Source organism: Aspergillus mulundensis (genome assembly GCF_003369625.1).
Source record: "Aspergillus mulundensis strain DSM 5745 chromosome Unknown scaffold_5, whole genome shotgun sequence".
NCBI classification, from domain to species: domain Eukaryota; kingdom Fungi; phylum Ascomycota; class Eurotiomycetes; order Eurotiales; family Aspergillaceae; genus Aspergillus; species Aspergillus mulundensis.
Genome location: NW_020797893.1, coordinates 2,509,487 through 2,525,586, shown reverse-complemented (window position 1 = coordinate 2,525,586; position 16,100 = coordinate 2,509,487). Strand labels below are relative to the sequence as shown.

The following is a 16,100-nucleotide window of genomic DNA, read 5'->3' as shown; positions in this document are numbered from 1 at the left end:
GGTGGTTTGATCGCGGTCTTAAGAGATAGAGACTTCTGCCTCATAAATCAGGCTTTAAAATGCTTACTAAGCTCATTCTTTGAAACCTGAGGCAATTAGTCTAACCCGATTAGGCAGAATGCTCACAACGTCCTCGAGATACATCAAACATCCCTCTGAATCCCATCCTGTCCTTCAGTTTAGACGGTATCTACTATGGACTTATCTCCAGGGGCGGAGCACACCGCGCTTACGCAATGGGCTGTGTCCCACGGCATCAACATCAAGGGCATTGCCCCAGCACGATTTCCTGGTAGAGGGCTGGGCATGGTTGCGACGCGGGTTATACGAGTGAGTATGTCTGTCTTTGACCCAATATCCAATTTTGTAACTTGTGTATCCTTGCGTCAAGTTACATGGGATGAGAACTACACTAACTTTATAGCTAGAAAAACGAAACCATGCTCTCTGTGCCCGTGAACTTGATGCTCACAAGGGACTCCATCCCCAAGTCCTTTGTCTCACTGTTCCCTGAGGATGCAATGAACCACGCCCTTCTGGTGGCGCTCCTATGTCATGGAGACTCTACGACTCAGCCAGGTCTAGATATATGGAGGAGAGTCTGGCCGAGCTGGGAGGATTTCGAAACGAGCATGCCTATTTTCTGGCCGGGGTGGTTACGGCGTTCCAATCCCGACGCAGAAGACACTGCTCAAAGCCGCAGAGCTACTGCAGCGGGTAGTGCCATATCAGACTCAGATCCCCGACCTAGCCCTAACTTATCTCTCCTCCCACCCTCAATCTCAGGCCTCTGGAACACCATCCCAAACCAAAACCCTAAGGCCAGGTCCAACTCCAACTCCGAAGCAGCGCCCACATACACCCACGAAATTCGGTACCAGAACCTCCTCCCCCGGCAAGAAAAGCGACTGCTCGACACCTGGGACGCAGTCCGTTCCGTGTTCCCCGAAACAGACTGGAAGAGCTTCGCGTATAACTGGGCGATCATCAACTCGCGTAGCTTCTACTACCTCTCGCCCGGGAAGGAGGAGCCGACTGACTGGAACGATGCGATCGGGATGGTGCCGTTTGCGGATTATTTCAACCATGCCGATGACGCGGTGAGTTGACGCGTACTAGAGGTTGTAGGGCTAAGCCGGAGAGATGATGCTGATGAATGGACCAGGCATGCGAGGTCACGTTTGATGGCGATATGTATAGATTCCAGGCTTCGCGGCGTTATGGTTCGTATCGATCTCAGTATCCTTCTACGCTTCTGGCTACCCGCGCAGCACTCCTAACGGCCTCCGGCGAATGCAGAAAAGGGTGAAGAGGTCTACATGAGCTATGGCGCGCACTCGAATGATTTTCTACTGGTTGAATGTAAGTGCTCTATCACTATGGCTCATGCCCACTTCACCTAACAAAGTCTTGCCCAAGACGGCTTCTGCCCCGACCAGAACCCCTCAGACGGAGTGTACCTGGACGACATTATTCTGCCCGAGCTGACAAGATCCGAAAGGAAAGAGTTGGCTGAGAGGGAACACTTCGGGTGCGTACTTCTGTTCTAATCTGCAATCCTTTCATCTCGATTTGTCTCCCCTATAGAGGCGCTCTAACACTGGGTCAGAAACTATGAAATTACGGCGTCCGGTGCAGATTCTAGCACCATGGCAGCCGCAAGTATAAAGTACATGAGTCGATCACAATGGCGGGATCATGTTGATGGCGCATCTGACCGGGGGTTCGATGCGAGCAAAACTGCGAGTGTAGTACGTGGTTGGATTGAGATATACCAGCGGGAGTGCAATGTGACCATTACTTCTCTTGAAGAGCTGCTGAAGTCTGAGAAGGAGAAGGAAAAGGTCGCTTTGACACTAGCCCGCTGGAAGCAGATACAGCGCCTGTGCGAGTGTGCTGTAATATCCATGACTGACTAGACTAGACTACGAGGAGGCCTCAAGGTTAAAATGATGATACCATGTTATGTAGTAATGCGATTCCGTCGTCGAATCAGGTATAATATACAATAAAGCCAACTCATGGCACAGCAGAATGAAGACAAGTGTTTTAGGAACAAGAATAGGAGTAACCCAAACGAAACAGTCAAAGCTTAGTGATAATCCTTGGTCTTGTCGTCGCAGAAATCCCAGAATTGTTGTGCCCTTCCTGTTCCACCGACCTCCTTGGACCTCATCGCGTTCATCAGATGGGGGGCGACGGTGGTATGAATGCGGCCCCATGGAATCACGTAACAACCGTTGTTCTCGAGGTTGATATCCGACGATAGACCAGCATACAATTCGGTGAGGGCAGCCAGCCTCGGGCTATGCAACAACGGCCCCTTGAGGACCTTCGTCCATCCCGCGTGTCTGAGAAGGTTGGTGCTGGCGGCACCAGGGTGCATTGCCACGCTGACAATGCCGTGTCCTTGACCGTATCGGCGTGCAAACTCGGTTGCCAAAAACCAGGTTCCGGTCTTCGAGTTGAGGTAGTTGCGAGCGTTGTCTTGTGGAGGGTTACTCAGCTCCTTCATGACGATACCCTCCAGAGGCGAATTGAGTTCAACGACCTGATCACTCAGCCAGACCACCCTCACTGAGCCAGGGAAAGCCGGGCCGTTCAGTGCAACGGCCGCATCGAGAAGAGGGATCATCATCTGTGTGAACAGAAAAGGCCCGAGGCAGTTGGTAGCGAGCTGAAGTTCTAATCCCTGCTTCGACAAAACGCCCACAGGAGGCTGGGCAACGCCGGCGTTGTTCCAAAGCACATCGAGCTTGGACTCCTTCTCCATGAATGCATCGGCCGATTCTCGGATGGAGGTTAGGTCGTCGAGTTTGAGAACGATATAGTCGATTTGGCCGTCGCGTTCGCCGACAGAGGACTGGATCTTCTGAACGGCTTCCTTCGCCTTCTCCTCCGTCCGGCCTGTGATGTATACGGTGCCACCTCTGGCGTAGAGGATCTTGGCGAGCTCGAAACCGATTCCTGAAGTGCCACCGGTTACGAGGAAGACGCGGCCTTTCTGAAAAGTGATGTCCTTCTCGGTAAATGTCGGACGTGGAGGGAACATTTGGGTAAGCTGTGCACTCGTCTTGTATGTAGGTTCTTCGGGTTTAGGAGGAGGGAGCGTCTTTTTGGGCTGGCTAGACTGAGGCTGGTCCTCTTTAGCGCGCTTGTTAAAGAAGGGTGCCATCTTGGAGAGGGAGGAGTGAGTAAGTATGCTCAATAAAAGATTCGCAGCGGTGCACAGAGTTCCAAAGTCCGCAGAAGAAGACGGGAGAGGGAGGGAGCCGGCCAGGGGAAGATGAAAACATCGCGCAAAAGAAAAGAAGGCGCCTTCCCTCTATTGAGCGACAGAAATGCAGCAGCCACCGACTCGGCCAGAGATGGAAGGAGCCCAGTCCACGCAACGATACGGCACGGTGAAGCCCGTGCCTGCCAGCATAGAATTATCTCGCCGGAGATGGTCATGGGCTAGGTTATCGCGAGCAGTCATGGCTAGCCCGAGATGATACAAGATGTAGTAACATTCTCCAAGCCGGACTATAGCTGTAATTTCCAAAGCGCTCTTAAATGATCATCCATATAAACAATCCACCCTAACGCCCGACATTCAATCTTATTCCTCAATGTTGACGAACCGCCGGAGAACCATCAGAATCAGCGCGACCAGCACGCCGAATATAGCCCGGTCCAGCCATGGGCTATCCTGCGAAGGGGGTGGCGCAGGCTGGATAGCTGGCCTCGTGGGCGTAGGGCGCGGTCGTTGTGTAATGGCTTGTGGTGTCGGCGCTGATGTTGATGCTTGTCCCGGAGTAGGCGCTGTCCGAGGTACTGGTGCTTGAGTCGTCGTCGTGGACGAAGATAGACCTGTCCCGTCCGGTGCAGACGTACCGGTACTCGTGCTTTTCTCCTCGGCACCTCTAGTAGCCGCATCGATGGTGGTAGAGACTGGCTTTGGCTTCTCCGTCTCATCGCCCTCCACATTCGCACTGTCCGTAGCCGTCGAGTTCTCACCCTCCTCCTTCTCCTTCTTCCCAACCCCAATCCTCAACCCCTCCGGCACCCCCTCAACCTCCTCCTCCTTCTCAACATCAACCCCCCGCTCCACACAAAACGCCCTCCACTCCCTCAAAATGACTTCATTAGTCTTCCCCCCACACCCCTCACAGCACCACCCGCGGCTCATCCCCGCCCACTGGCGCCTGATCTCATCACTCACGCCCTCAAGCCCACCAACCTGGCCCCTCGCATCACCCTCCATGAAGCTTCTGATCGCCAGCAGCGCCGTCCGAATCCCCCAGGCCGGCTGCCACGTCTCCTCGTGGTGCCCCGAGATACTCAGGCAGATCTCGCGGTTGACTTCGAAGCGGCCGGACGGGGTGAGGAAGCGGAAGGAGGGCGGGCGGAGTGGGTATGTTGGTGGGAGGACGATGCGCCCGTGGTAGATGCCACCGGCGTAGGGGGATGGTGGGGGTGGGCCGGCGAGAGTAAAATGCCAGTCGTAGAGGTTTGAGTCGGAGACGGGCGCGGCGTGGAAGTGCGGGGAGGGGGAGGCGGAGAGCTCGGAGGCTTCCTTCATTAGGCGGCGGACGGAGCGTGACATTTTGTTCTCGGTGTTGGAGTTCTCGCCTGGAGAGGGGTTCTTGTCGAGGTGTATTCTGATACTCCTTGATTTGTGGTGTTGTGCGCGTGCTTCGAGGTTGGTAGACTCGTATAGATTGTGTTGCGACTGAGCTGATAAGGGGGGGATTATCAGGTGGGATGGCGATTCCAAGGCCAGCTAGGATAGCGCAGAATGTTAAGAGAGGATTGATAGCGAGTTAGAGCAGATAGATGGTCTGCACGAGGAATAAATATGAAGGAAGTTGATGCAAGTTGGCGACATCCTATTGGAATAGCATGCGTGCCTGTTATGTCAGGCATCAATTAATCTAACTCCGACAATTAACTCCGCACCCCCCACGCCGTCGAACAGCCCTAAGACTATGTATACAATCTAAACGCCTATACAGAAAATGTTCAATCCCAATCGCGCCAGTCGTCTTCACGTGAGCCTTGCTTCCCAGACCCCTTGCCATGAGTAGGCTCGAGAGCAAAGTCATCATTATCGAGGTCTTCCGTATCGGTTTCCTCGCCCGGCCGCGGCCGCGGAGATCGAGGAGCAAGTGTCTTCATTGAAACGCCAGTAGCTGGTCGCTCAGGATCATACAGTCCGCCAAGGGGCTGGTCTGGTGTCCATCCCGGTGGTAAGTCAGAGCCTAGCCAGGCGCGGCTGTTACCCATATTCCGCAAATACAAATCACGTTGGTACTGTCGTTGCTCATCCGCTACTTGCTCCCGTTGCTGACGGACTCGTTCTTGCGCTTCCAAGAACTTGGGACTCGGGTTCCATTCATAACCATTCCCTTCCGTCGTGTGCGTAGGTATCAGCCAATGAAGAGGCCTGTGGCCAAACAGATGTAGCAGATTGCGCTTCCAACCGAGGTCAAACGCATGCGGCATCTTTTCGTTATCGAGCTCCGCCAAGTAGTCTTCATAGCGGTCGTGCTCGCGTTGCCGTTCCAGATCCGCATATGAGCGAGACAGCGCTTGTTGCGCGGGTGTTAGGTTCTCGCTCGAGTCCACGCCCTCTTCCGGGCGGGTAACACCAGGTATAGCATTCGCATGGGCGTCCAGGATCCGGTTCCCATAGCTCTGTAGTCGGCCGCCAAAGCTCTCCGGTTCCTCACCACCGTTCCTAGCATCATTGTTGCCCAGCAGGCCATTGTAGCGGCGGCGATCCAGCGCTTTCCGCAACGGTGAGACATACCGAGTCTTCTCCAAACATTCAATCGTAGTCAACCCACGGGCGGCAAGACTGATATGCCACGCCGTAAACCCAGTCAAAACGAGGCCGATGATACCTCCGAGAATCGACAGCAGAACGACGTTAACCGGCAAGATTCCATCCATATAACGCGTGTCATTGAACACCTCTGTCCAAATCCATATAGCCGATACGCCAAAGTCCACCCAGCAAAACAACGATGTGTATATTAAGAAAAGCAGGAACGCCTTGTAGTTGTGCATTCCAACGCAAGTCGCCAGCCATGGACAATGATGGTCCATTTTTAGCACGCACCGCTTGCACGTAGAACAGTGATGCGCCCGGTCCGGCTTCGGACACTGACATTTCTTGCAGAACCGAGACCCGCCGGATGAGTTCACGGTGAAGGATGTATATTCAGGTAATTCGGTGATCGGCAAAGCACTGTATGAGTGTTGGTCGCCACGACGCGTACCAAGTGGTGATCCGGGGTCGGTGAAGACGGCGGTTGTGTAAGAGATGTTGAGGAGTAGGTAGAGGGCGACTCCGAGGATCGAGCTCGGTAGTCCTAAGGGAGAACCCGTCAGCAGAACGAAGAGCCTGAAGTATTTATACCGACTTACCAATCCAGGAACTACTGGTCGGCTTCAGGCCTACGCTAGCTTCCACATATACGGCCCATGTTGTCAAGCTGTAGACAAATGCCAACGGGAAGTATGTCGCAGCCGCGCAGCAGTACCGCTCGCATCGCATGGCCCATGCTTTGGGCCGGCGCTTCGGCCAGATCGGGGATGTGGGAGTTGACATGGCCAATGTGGCCATAACCGGTGTCGGAGCTCAGCCGACGTGTTTAGAAGGAAAATTAAGGCGTAAAGAGATTAGAAAGGGCGGGATATCATTGCGGGTATCGCATGCTCAAATCGTGCGGGGAGGAGCGGCAACGGCCGGAAAGCAGAAGAAACAAGAGAGCGCTGACAAAAGCAAGGCGTATAGTATAAAGTACGAGAAGAGAGGCGGAAAACCAGTATAAACAGAAGGCGTGAGAAGCCGAAGATTGGAGCGAGCTTATGCTGAGGTTCGATCGTGATAATCGCCGGGATTAATCGATGAGGTGCACCGCCACAGCCACGCGGCTGATGCGCCGCAAATAGTTACGTAGGGGTCTACGTATGCACCCACATTGCTTTGTAGGAGAAATGATCGAAATTAATGTTGCCTAAATATTCATCATATACATTGATATCTGGTGAAGCCAGGACTATGCTATCTCATAGTAATATGAACAAAGATGGAAAAATTCGCTGCTCCAAAAGCCATCAAACTGCGAAACATAGCCGACCCTCCGAACGCCCGGGATATATAAAAGTGCCATGCAGGATACAATGTAGCAGACCCATAGAAGTAGATATATAATATATCAAGAATGAAGGCGGGTATAGCGCGCCAGGTATTTAAGATGGTCGAGAAGAGCACACGCTTAGCTTGAGAACAGGTTTCCTTGGTCGCACCAGCCATTGACAGGCTACAAAGAAGGGTCAGTAAAGCTGCATAAAACATGGGAGAATTTGTAGACTCACCAGACAACTGAACCTGTAGCACCAAGAACAGTTGGAGCTCGGGTACTTGTAGAAGTTCACAATAAGAAGGATGAAGCCAACGAGAACAGCGACCAATGCCCCTAAACGGACCAGCCACCAAGCCCACCATAGAGGTTTCCGGCCGGCGAAGAATCCCTTGGGGCTGAACTTTCCAAGCTTGTCAAATTTGGAACCGCTTGACGTCTTGCGGTTTGCGTCGGAGTCGGCATTTTCCGCGGCAACACCGCCGCTCATGGCGACGTACGGACTGCGAGCGAGCCCGATACGCTCACGGAGAGCATTAGGAGACCTCATGACGCAGAGACCAAGCGCAAGGCCCATGGTAAATCCGCCAAGATGAGAAAAGTTGTCCAACCCCGGAAGTAGGCCAAGCACGAACGAGACCGCGATACCCAGAATCATGATAATAAACTCCACCCAAGGGTTCTGGCGATCTTTCCAACCGTAAAGAAGGTCCAAGACGAAAAGCGCGAGAATGCCAAAAAGCGCACCAGAACAGCCACAGGACGCTTCACCTTGACCAGCGTAATTGCCTCCAAGAACGAAGCCCCAGATACCGCTGGACAGGTAGACCAAACCATACCGCCACCAACCAATCATTCGTTCCATATCTGCCCCCATGGTCATCTGGACTAGCAAGTTGAAACCGATATGAACGAATCCACTGTGAAGGAACATAGGAATGATAAAGCGGAACCACTGATCTGGCTCAGGCTGATCGTCGAGTGACCCGCCAGGAGTTGGGTTTGGAACTCCGTCAAATCCGCACAGTTCGGACAGAGAACAGTCCGAGTCTGTGGTCGTAGCATTCGGGCAGGGAAAGAGAACTTGTTGAGTAGCGTTCTGAACTCCGGGCACATTCTTCATGCACGGGGTATATCTCGCACCCATGTTGATCTGGACGTATGCGGAGGGGCCAACCATCGGGTTGAACTGGGGCTTCGTTTGGATTGGGCTTCCGGTAAGTTGGCCTAGGGAGTCAGCCAGAACCGGCTTATTGGTATTGCTTGAGCAACTTACCCATCTTCACCAACTCAACAATGAAGACTATGACCTGAGCTAGCGTTAAGATATAGGTAACATAGGCGATCTTCTTCTGAAAGAACCCTTTCTTCTTCTTCTGCCGCCGAGGAGCCTGCGGTTCCATCATGCCAGGATCTGGCGCATAGTGAGTTGGTTGCTGCATCCAAGGCTGAGGGGGGTGCCCGTTGTCGTATGCGGGGTTGCCGTTATCGTAAGGATTCGCCGACTTGAGCGGAATATTCTCTGCGTATTGATCGTGCTCGTTTATTCTCCCTCCTGCAACGTATGCTCCATTATCCGAACCGATGGATTGTTGACTGTAGCGGAGGTTATGAGGGTCGTGAGGGTCGTCCGGTTGGTAGTAGGGAGCGTTATTGTGGTTGTATGCTACTGGACTCGGGCTCGGCCGTGGCGATACACTGTTGATTTGATCTGGAGTATGATCGTGTTGTTCATATGCAGGTGGGCTGCTGTACGCGCTGTTGTAGTAGCCTTGGGCGGCCATCGTGACGGATCGCGGGGGGGCAGCGGCAAGGGATAGGTTTCTCTGCGAACAAAGCAAAACTGCTCAGACCTGACGTATCGGAAATAACAAAGAATGATTTGCTTTTCTTAGCGGTTGGCGAACGCCTCGCGGCCTCAAATCACTTGAAAACCAGCCAGGGGGGAAGAACCAAGTTCCGAGGTTGGAATGGGACCTGAACCAGACAAACGAGAGGCACAGAACGTGGGAATGTCAATGCAAGGATGGGGTGAGATATGGTTTCAAACAAAGGAACGAGGGTGCCAGGATGTTGGAAAAAATAAGCGAAAGATGAAAAAGCAAGTGAAGCAGAGAAAAAGACTGGTGGTTGCGCGTTAAGTTAAGATGTTAGGCAGTCGTTTTGCGGGCGACTATTTTTGGGGGGCCGATCGAGCAAGCTTCGTCAGCATCTTCGTTGGCTTCTGATCAGCCACTGATAGACCGAGTAGGAGTGCACTTTTGACCCAGAACTTCAACTGTCAGGCCGGTATCCAAGTGGGTTCTGTAGTCGTGGAGCTGATGATGATCCTGGTAGAGAGTGAGTAGGCTGAGTAGCCTAAAGCTGCCGTGGCTGATGCTGTCATCCATCGCTTTTTAATTTATTTTTATCGGCATGTGGCTGAGGCTCGAACCCATTCAACCCGGGCTAACTACACAACTACAAAGTACAGCCCAACTGGCGTTAATCGTGTTTACGGTCTATTCTGTTTGAATGAGTATGTTCATATTTAACATTAAGCATTATTAGCGCTGTGTTCACACTCGACCCATAACGATAGTCACCGCTGATCCAAAATGGCGGATCAGACTATATACATCGAAACAGTGTATGTAATCCAAGCATACCAAGAACCGTAATCTCAATGCCGTTGAATCCAAAGCACCACGATTTAAGACAAAAGGTGAAGGTAAAGAGAACACGGAAAGCTAGGTTCGCGGGCGAGCGACTGCACCATCAAGGCCATTCGAGCTTCGAGGACGCATTATCTGTCATTATATTCGGTAGTCGTTGTCGCTGTATAAGCCCTTCCTCCGTGAAGTCATTAATCTGACGAGTTCGTTTCGTCATTCGAATAGATATAGAAAACCCCAATCGCGCCAAACTCCAAAAAGTAAAGGATGATACGGGCACTGTGCAACGCTCAATTAGCGATGGACCATGACTTGGGTGGAAATGAGACCCAATTACCTTCAAAGCCAAATCCCGTGCCAAAAATTCACCAAAGCAAGGGAATCGAAACAAGACAAATAGTCAAAACTGGTAAAACATCATGATGGCCGAACGCTCAGGGACGGAGTCCAATGATTACAGTGCTGCTTTTTCGGGAGCAAAAGACTGTATTGAAGCAGTGTGCGCATCCAGGATCCCCAACGCAGCCCCCATTTCTTCGCCGCTCTGGCCGGTCAACAGCCAGACGAGACGCGACAACTTTTGGTAGAGAAGAGCCGGGAAGTAGACGAGGGTCGCCCAGAGCAGGAGAGCGAGGAAGACGATGACAAAGGTGTTTGCGACAAGCTTCTCGCCCGGAGTCATAACATAAAGGCCGTACGTGACCTCGTACCGGTAGTACTCCAAACGGACGCGGTCGACGGCTCGCTGGAAGATGTTGCGCTGCGCTCTGCCGATCGCATGGGTGCTCGAGGGAGAGGTAGCTGTAGCCATAGTAGAAGAGTATTTGTTGATCAGCTCATCAACTGCGGCTGGGCCATGGGACGAGATGTGCGTTGAGGTTGCAGGTGTGTAGAAAGACCGCATTTCGGTCGCCATTTCCGCGTTGAGAGAAGGTGTGGCAGCACCAGGACAGGTCGCTCCTCCCAGTTTACTGCCCTGATTTGTACACCCGTCCCCTTCCCTCGCTGACTACTAGTACTAGTTCAGCTCACGTATACTTCCACCCTCCAGCAACCTGGCGTAGGCGGAGACCAAGCTCGACGGATTATGTTTTCGGAATAAACAAGGTGAAAGACGCGCAATTCGATGTCCGCGATATGCCAAGGTTGGCTTCGTATGCTTAAATGATCGGATACCTCTGCCGACGAGATTGCTGAATAAACGACAGCAATGAGGAGTAAGCGAGACGCGAGCCGAAGGTTCCGGATGTATGAATCTAAGCGGTCGGTGTATGTCAGTGCGTGCCCAGAAGGCGAAACTGAATCTAATAAGCACAGTACAGACAGCTCTAATGTACAGGAACCCCAGCAAAGCAATCAAAGAGTCGAGGAAAGGGATGGCGAGGAGGTGAAGGGCGAGATGGGGAGGAAGCCCGGAAAACCGGTAGGGCGCGGATGGAAGAAAACGCCTTGTGAAAATCAAGCATGGACCGATCGTGAGGCGGATTTGCTCTTCAGGGAATAGTCGCAGGGACTAAGGAACTGAGGATGGATCCATGCGCAAAAACTCTCCGCTTGGACCCAGGTTTTCTTGATTAATCGAATTGCTCGAGTCGTCATTCCATGATTTTCAACCCGGTACCCATAACGCGACCCAATCATCAGCCGCATACAACATCGCAATATCGCTCGGCTCGACCGGCAACTCCCGCAGGCTTCGAGATTCTTGCAATAAGCAATTTATACACGAGGCTAGGAGACGGACACAAGATGCAAGATGCGAAACAGTCATCTAGGCACGTTGACAAGGAGGTACGAAGTTTGGAGAGCTCGTACTCCGTAGTTATGTTGGTGGAATTGCGTCGCACTGTTTTGGGTGTTGCTGATCTCGGGCTCCTGCAGGCCGGGGATTTCAGGTACCAGCCCTGGAAGCAGTCAAGCCGAGGCTGGAGTAGTTGACTTTGATTGACTCATTCTCAGCTCTGATGAGTTGGTAATCATCATTCAGCGTGAAAACGAATAATAAAAAGAGCAGGCTTGGCTCTTGGCTCGTCAACTTTGCGCCGGCGTTCCGAAACTGAATCACATGACGTCGATCATCCTTATCGAGTCTATCGACAAGGCTTATCGTCTGTTTGTTGTTTTCGTGACAATAATGAATATCGCGACCTGAAGCAAACAAGTCAGCACTGGCTATAGGTCACGCAAATCATCTAAGATCGACGCTTCTGAGAAACTCATCGTCAAAGTCATACTCTGTATGGGAAATATCATTGGGCTCAGGTAGATCAAATTCTCTTCCGACTTGGGCATCATTTCCCGAAATTTGGCCGTCCTTTTCGGCGATCGGCAAATGCTCGGAAGTCTCACCTCACCTCGTTGTAAAACTCTATCGGCCTGATCCAGTTGCATCCCAGCGGCCATAGTGTATGAGAATAGGGTGGTCGACGATTATTGCGCTTCGTTGGCTGGAAAGAAGAAAAATGACTGTGACGAGCAGACCAGGGCACACAAGGGCCCATGATAGGAGATTTCAGTTCTGCTTTCGCATCTCACACTGTCCTGATTGTCTAGGATTGTCTTTCAACCCATGACCTTTGATGGTAGATGTTTCTAGGAGACAGGGGGTATCTTCGACCATGCAATATTGTTGCGATACCATGGTGTCTGAAATGCCATCCATGGAGTGTCCTCTTGCAAAAGCCGTTATCTGTTATCTGTTATCTGCAATGTAGGTACCTGAGCCGCTCGCCAGTGATGTCATGGCTGCCCCGCTGTTAGCCGCCAAGCTGTTTGGAGCTTACGCAGCTCTAACCGCGGGGGACCCTTCTTTTCTTCTCTTCTCCCCGGAGGCTTATACATCGCGAACAATGTCGTCGGTGAATCAGTCCATCTTGATGGCTGGGGAGGACCCCCTCATCAAGGCTCTCCCTCCAGCCACTGACTACCTCACTTACCTCACTTTGCTGGAATATCAGCTAACCCCCGCCCGCCTGCCGACCTTGCACAAGCTCCTCCAAGATGAGGTCCTGACAACGAATATCGGCTGGGACTTGGTAAAGATCCTTCTTCCCATGCTACCAGAGTCCCAAGAGTGTCTGAAGGATGTGGCACGCCTTGGGAATCCCAGGGAAGTTATCTTGCGGGTATCCGACGCTCTTATGCAGCTACATCCCGCCGAAGACGACGAAGAGGACTCTGACAAACAGCTAGAGACACAGCTCGAGGATGTCAACCTAGACGGTAATGAAGCTAAAGCATCGACAAAGACCATCCCTCTTCACGTTCTCAAGTTCAACACCCTCGTTGCGATGCTCTCCACCCTTCATTCCCGTATACAGACAAAGTCTCCCAGCCGGTTCCTGGCAACGTCCCTACAGGCAGTACTGGAAGCATACACCTCGATGCCAACGAATGAGACCACAATCGCTCTGCTCGAATTTCTTAGAGACGTATCTCCCAGCAAACGACCCCCGCCGCCGCCCAGGGCACCCAGCGATTCGACAGTACTTCGAGTTGCCGAAGCGTCTGCCCCGGACCCTGAAGCCGAAGTCAGCTCGCCAAACCCGGCTAGAAATGAGGAGAGTGCGTTGATTAGAAGATTCCTCCAGTTTGGGTTGATCGAGCTCCTCAAATCGTATCTTTTGAGCTGTTCCGGTCCAATGGACCCTGGAATGTCGTGGGCTGTTCGAGTACAAGAAAAACTACATCCGGAAACACGCATGCCAGGAACGGCATCACCGACAAACGTCTATATGGATAACAAGCAACTCGGAGAAAGGGATAGCATTGTTGCTAAAATCACAGTGGGTTGTTCTCCGCCTTTTGATAGCTTTTGTACTGACTGAATCAGGCACTGTCCCAAGATTTCGGCCTAACCGACGAAGAGCTTCTAGAAGTCGTCACCCGGGCTCCCGAGACGCAGCCTCCACCGTTGGACTTTGAAGAGCACCCGAAGAAGGCAGAAGACATCCCTCTCGAAAGACATGGGTCGTTGCTGCTCCTTGCAGCACGGGCAGCGGTCGAGAAGTTGTTCTCGCCCGGAAAGGCTTCGAAAGCTTCTCCGATTAAGGTCTATCCTGACCTTGCGCGGATCTTTGACAACTTTGTTGGGAGATTCTGCAAGCTGGATGAGGTCGCTTTCGAACAGCCGCATGTGCTGCTCGATTCTCTGCTTGCGTTGACGGTTTTATCCCTGCAAAACCCAATATCAGCACCGTCGGATGAGACCGAGTTCGCAGACTTTGTCGTCTCGTTGACAGCATGTACTGTTCGCCAGACATACAGCACAATCCGGAGCATCCCTGCCGCGGTCATTCATGAAAATCCTTCGCAAGTTGCTCGCTTTAAGGTAATCCGAAAGGTGTTAGAGGACAAGTATTACGGAACCATCAAAGACCGAGCAATTGATTGGCTCAAGAAAGAGATTCTAGAAGCAGCCAAAGAGCCCCCTGGTCCCGAGCCAAGCATCTTCCTCAATCCCCACTATTTCTCTGTCCTCTTTCCCCTCATCTTCGCCTCCCCCGTAATGGAACTTGATGTGTCCGCCGACCTTGTGACGGCCTGGGTCCGGTTCACCCAGAAATCAAGTCCCTCGATCCATTCGGCGCTGAATCTCTACTACATTTTAATATCATCGGACGAACTGCGCGGCAAACTACAGCTCGAGAAGACTTACGTATACTTCCGTCATCGGTTTCTGGAGCCTCTGAAAGCAATCTGCGGCGCGTTCACAGCTGATCTTACTGCGAACGGCGGAGACGGAAAGATCGAGAGCTCGGTGGGCGAGGACATGGTCAAAGTGGGGACGGCACGGTCTGTCAATCTGATCCTACACATCGTGGAACAGGTCGAGGACGCAGTAAGTGAGGCCTTTGTCTTGGGCGACGCAGAGCTGCAGGAACCCAGTGCCGATGACATCGCGCGCGTGGATGCAATCCGCAAGGAGACCTCTGTTGCTTAGCTAGCTTCCGTCACATATATTTGCAGCGTTGATATGATTACTCCATGTATGATCAGATGAGTCAAGACTACCGTACTCTAGCTTCGTTAAGTTGCATTATTGATACTTATAGCTTCGGTGCTTGATAGCTTGACAACTCTCAGATTTGCTGAGCAGTGAGTAAAGTTGTCCCCAGAGTAATTCTCTCATACAAACTGGGCGCCCCCAAAATGACATTTGCACACCCGAACGCTTGCAGCTCCTTTCCTGGCCCAGTGAGGGTCGGTGCTTATATAGAGGGGTGGGTTCCCAGCCACCTTCCACCCGCCCCGGCCTCCCACTAGACTCACCATCTCTGCCCCGGGATTAGCTACCAAGGCTATCTGCCCATGAGGTTACGGAGTAGGTGCCCATACGCACCGCAATACTCCATATACTAACTAGCATGCTTTACGCACGCGCCTCGTCAACCCATAGCAAAGCTTAATTGAACCCTCCCCGGGCCCCGTCTATCTACACCTGCACCCCCATAGCCCTTTCCCTGCACTTATAGTCTACGAATCTGCTCCCCAGGCGCGCGAGCCCAATAAGATTAGTATAGTATGGCCGGGGAATCATCAATCTCCACCGTACTTACAACAAAACTACTGCATTGCTCGCTACGTTTCGTACCACAGACAGCACCTTACATATCCAGTCCACACCTACAAAGGAGCGGAAAAGAGAAAGAGAAGGAATTCTCGCAAAGATATAAGTCCATTCCAACGCACCAAACCTATCCTATAAGCAAGAGATATAAGAGAAGAAGAAGATATAAAAAGCCATGACGCCCCAAATCACACCAGCCACCAGCATCCGTATGCAAAGCGTAGCGTATAGCAAAGCAAAAGGTTGTCGTCCAATCGCGGCAGAGAGGGAGAAGAAGAGGTAGAGGAGGTGAAGCTTCCGCACCCCATCGAAGCGGCAGGGAATACGGCGGACAGGGCGGGTTGTAGGAAAGACGTTTGCGATTCTCATTTGTCATCGATCGATCTGTAAAAGAGCGGAGCCGATCATATCATCCTCTGGCGAGCAAGGGAGATATATATATAGAGTTTCCTGGTGGTTTTTCGTGGTGGTTTTGTAGTTTTTTTGTTTTGTTCGGTCGTTCGTTCTGCGTTAAGCGGGACGCGCTCGCGAGTCATGGGCTGCGATTGGAGTGGACGGTCTCATCGAGGAAGCTGACGAGGTCGTGAGGGAAAGCTGGTGGTTGCGATTTGACTAAACTGGTAGATGGATTGGGGTTGCGAGGGTCGGTTTCCGGGGGGTTATTTACATAACCACGCAGCCGGCGCCGGGGGAGGCTAGAAGCAACAAGTTAGTCTCGGGCATTGTAAAGAGAGCTGAAGGAAG

At 52.2% G+C, this 16,100-nt stretch overlaps 7 protein-coding genes across 7 annotated transcripts; 2 read left to right on the top strand and 5 right to left on the bottom strand.

Moving 5' to 3' along the window:
- Positions 1-195: 195 nt before the first annotated feature.
- On the top strand, positions 196-1,919 carry DSM5745_06109 (uncharacterized protein; the record flags this gene model as incomplete). The annotated part of the gene is made up of 6 exons (XM_026748125.1): positions 196-330; positions 429-1,100; positions 1,166-1,223; positions 1,300-1,362; positions 1,420-1,531; positions 1,610-1,919. The coding sequence occupies 6 exons, from the start codon at positions 196-198 to the stop codon at positions 1,917-1,919; spliced, it is 1,350 nt and encodes a 449-aa protein (XP_026603957.1).
- A 173-nt stretch (positions 1,920-2,092) lies between these two features.
- DSM5745_06108 (uncharacterized protein) lies at positions 2,093-3,175 on the bottom strand (the record flags this gene model as incomplete). Its single annotated transcript, XM_026748124.1, has 1 exon — positions 2,093-3,175. One exon carries the CDS (start codon positions 3,173-3,175, stop codon positions 2,093-2,095), a length of 1,083 nt encoding a protein of 360 aa, XP_026603956.1.
- Positions 3,176-3,601: 426 nt separating this feature from the next.
- Positions 3,602-4,588, bottom strand: DSM5745_06107 (uncharacterized protein; the record flags this gene model as incomplete). The annotated part of the gene is made up of 1 exon (XM_026748123.1): positions 3,602-4,588. The coding sequence occupies one exon, from the start codon at positions 4,586-4,588 to the stop codon at positions 3,602-3,604; it is 987 nt and encodes a 328-aa protein (XP_026603955.1).
- Positions 4,589-5,004: 416 nt separating this feature from the next.
- On the bottom strand, positions 5,005-6,598 carry DSM5745_06106 (DHHC family palmitoyltransferase; the record flags this gene model as incomplete). Its single annotated transcript, XM_026748122.1, has 2 exons — positions 5,005-6,359; positions 6,415-6,598. The coding sequence occupies 2 exons, from the start codon at positions 6,596-6,598 to the stop codon at positions 5,005-5,007; spliced, it is 1,539 nt and encodes a 512-aa protein (XP_026603954.1).
- Positions 6,599-7,268: 670 nt separating this feature from the next.
- Positions 7,269-8,917, bottom strand: DSM5745_06105 (rhomboid family membrane protein; the record flags this gene model as incomplete). The annotated part of the gene is made up of 3 exons (XM_026748121.1): positions 7,269-7,313; positions 7,369-8,360; positions 8,410-8,917. The coding sequence occupies 3 exons, from the start codon at positions 8,915-8,917 to the stop codon at positions 7,269-7,271; spliced, it is 1,545 nt and encodes a 514-aa protein (XP_026603953.1).
- A 1,324-nt stretch (positions 8,918-10,241) lies between these two features.
- DSM5745_06104 (serine palmitoyltransferase small subunit family protein) lies at positions 10,242-10,703 on the bottom strand (the record flags this gene model as incomplete). The annotated part of the gene is made up of 1 exon (XM_026748120.1): positions 10,242-10,703. One exon carries the CDS (start codon positions 10,701-10,703, stop codon positions 10,242-10,244), a length of 462 nt encoding a protein of 153 aa, XP_026603952.1.
- Positions 10,704-12,636: 1,933 nt separating this feature from the next.
- On the top strand, positions 12,637-14,729 carry DSM5745_06103 (uncharacterized protein; the record flags this gene model as incomplete). Its single annotated transcript, XM_026748119.1, has 2 exons — positions 12,637-13,572; positions 13,620-14,729. 2 exons carry the CDS (start codon positions 12,637-12,639, stop codon positions 14,727-14,729), a joined length of 2,046 nt encoding a protein of 681 aa, XP_026603951.1.
- Positions 14,730-16,100: the final 1,371 nt, after the last annotated feature.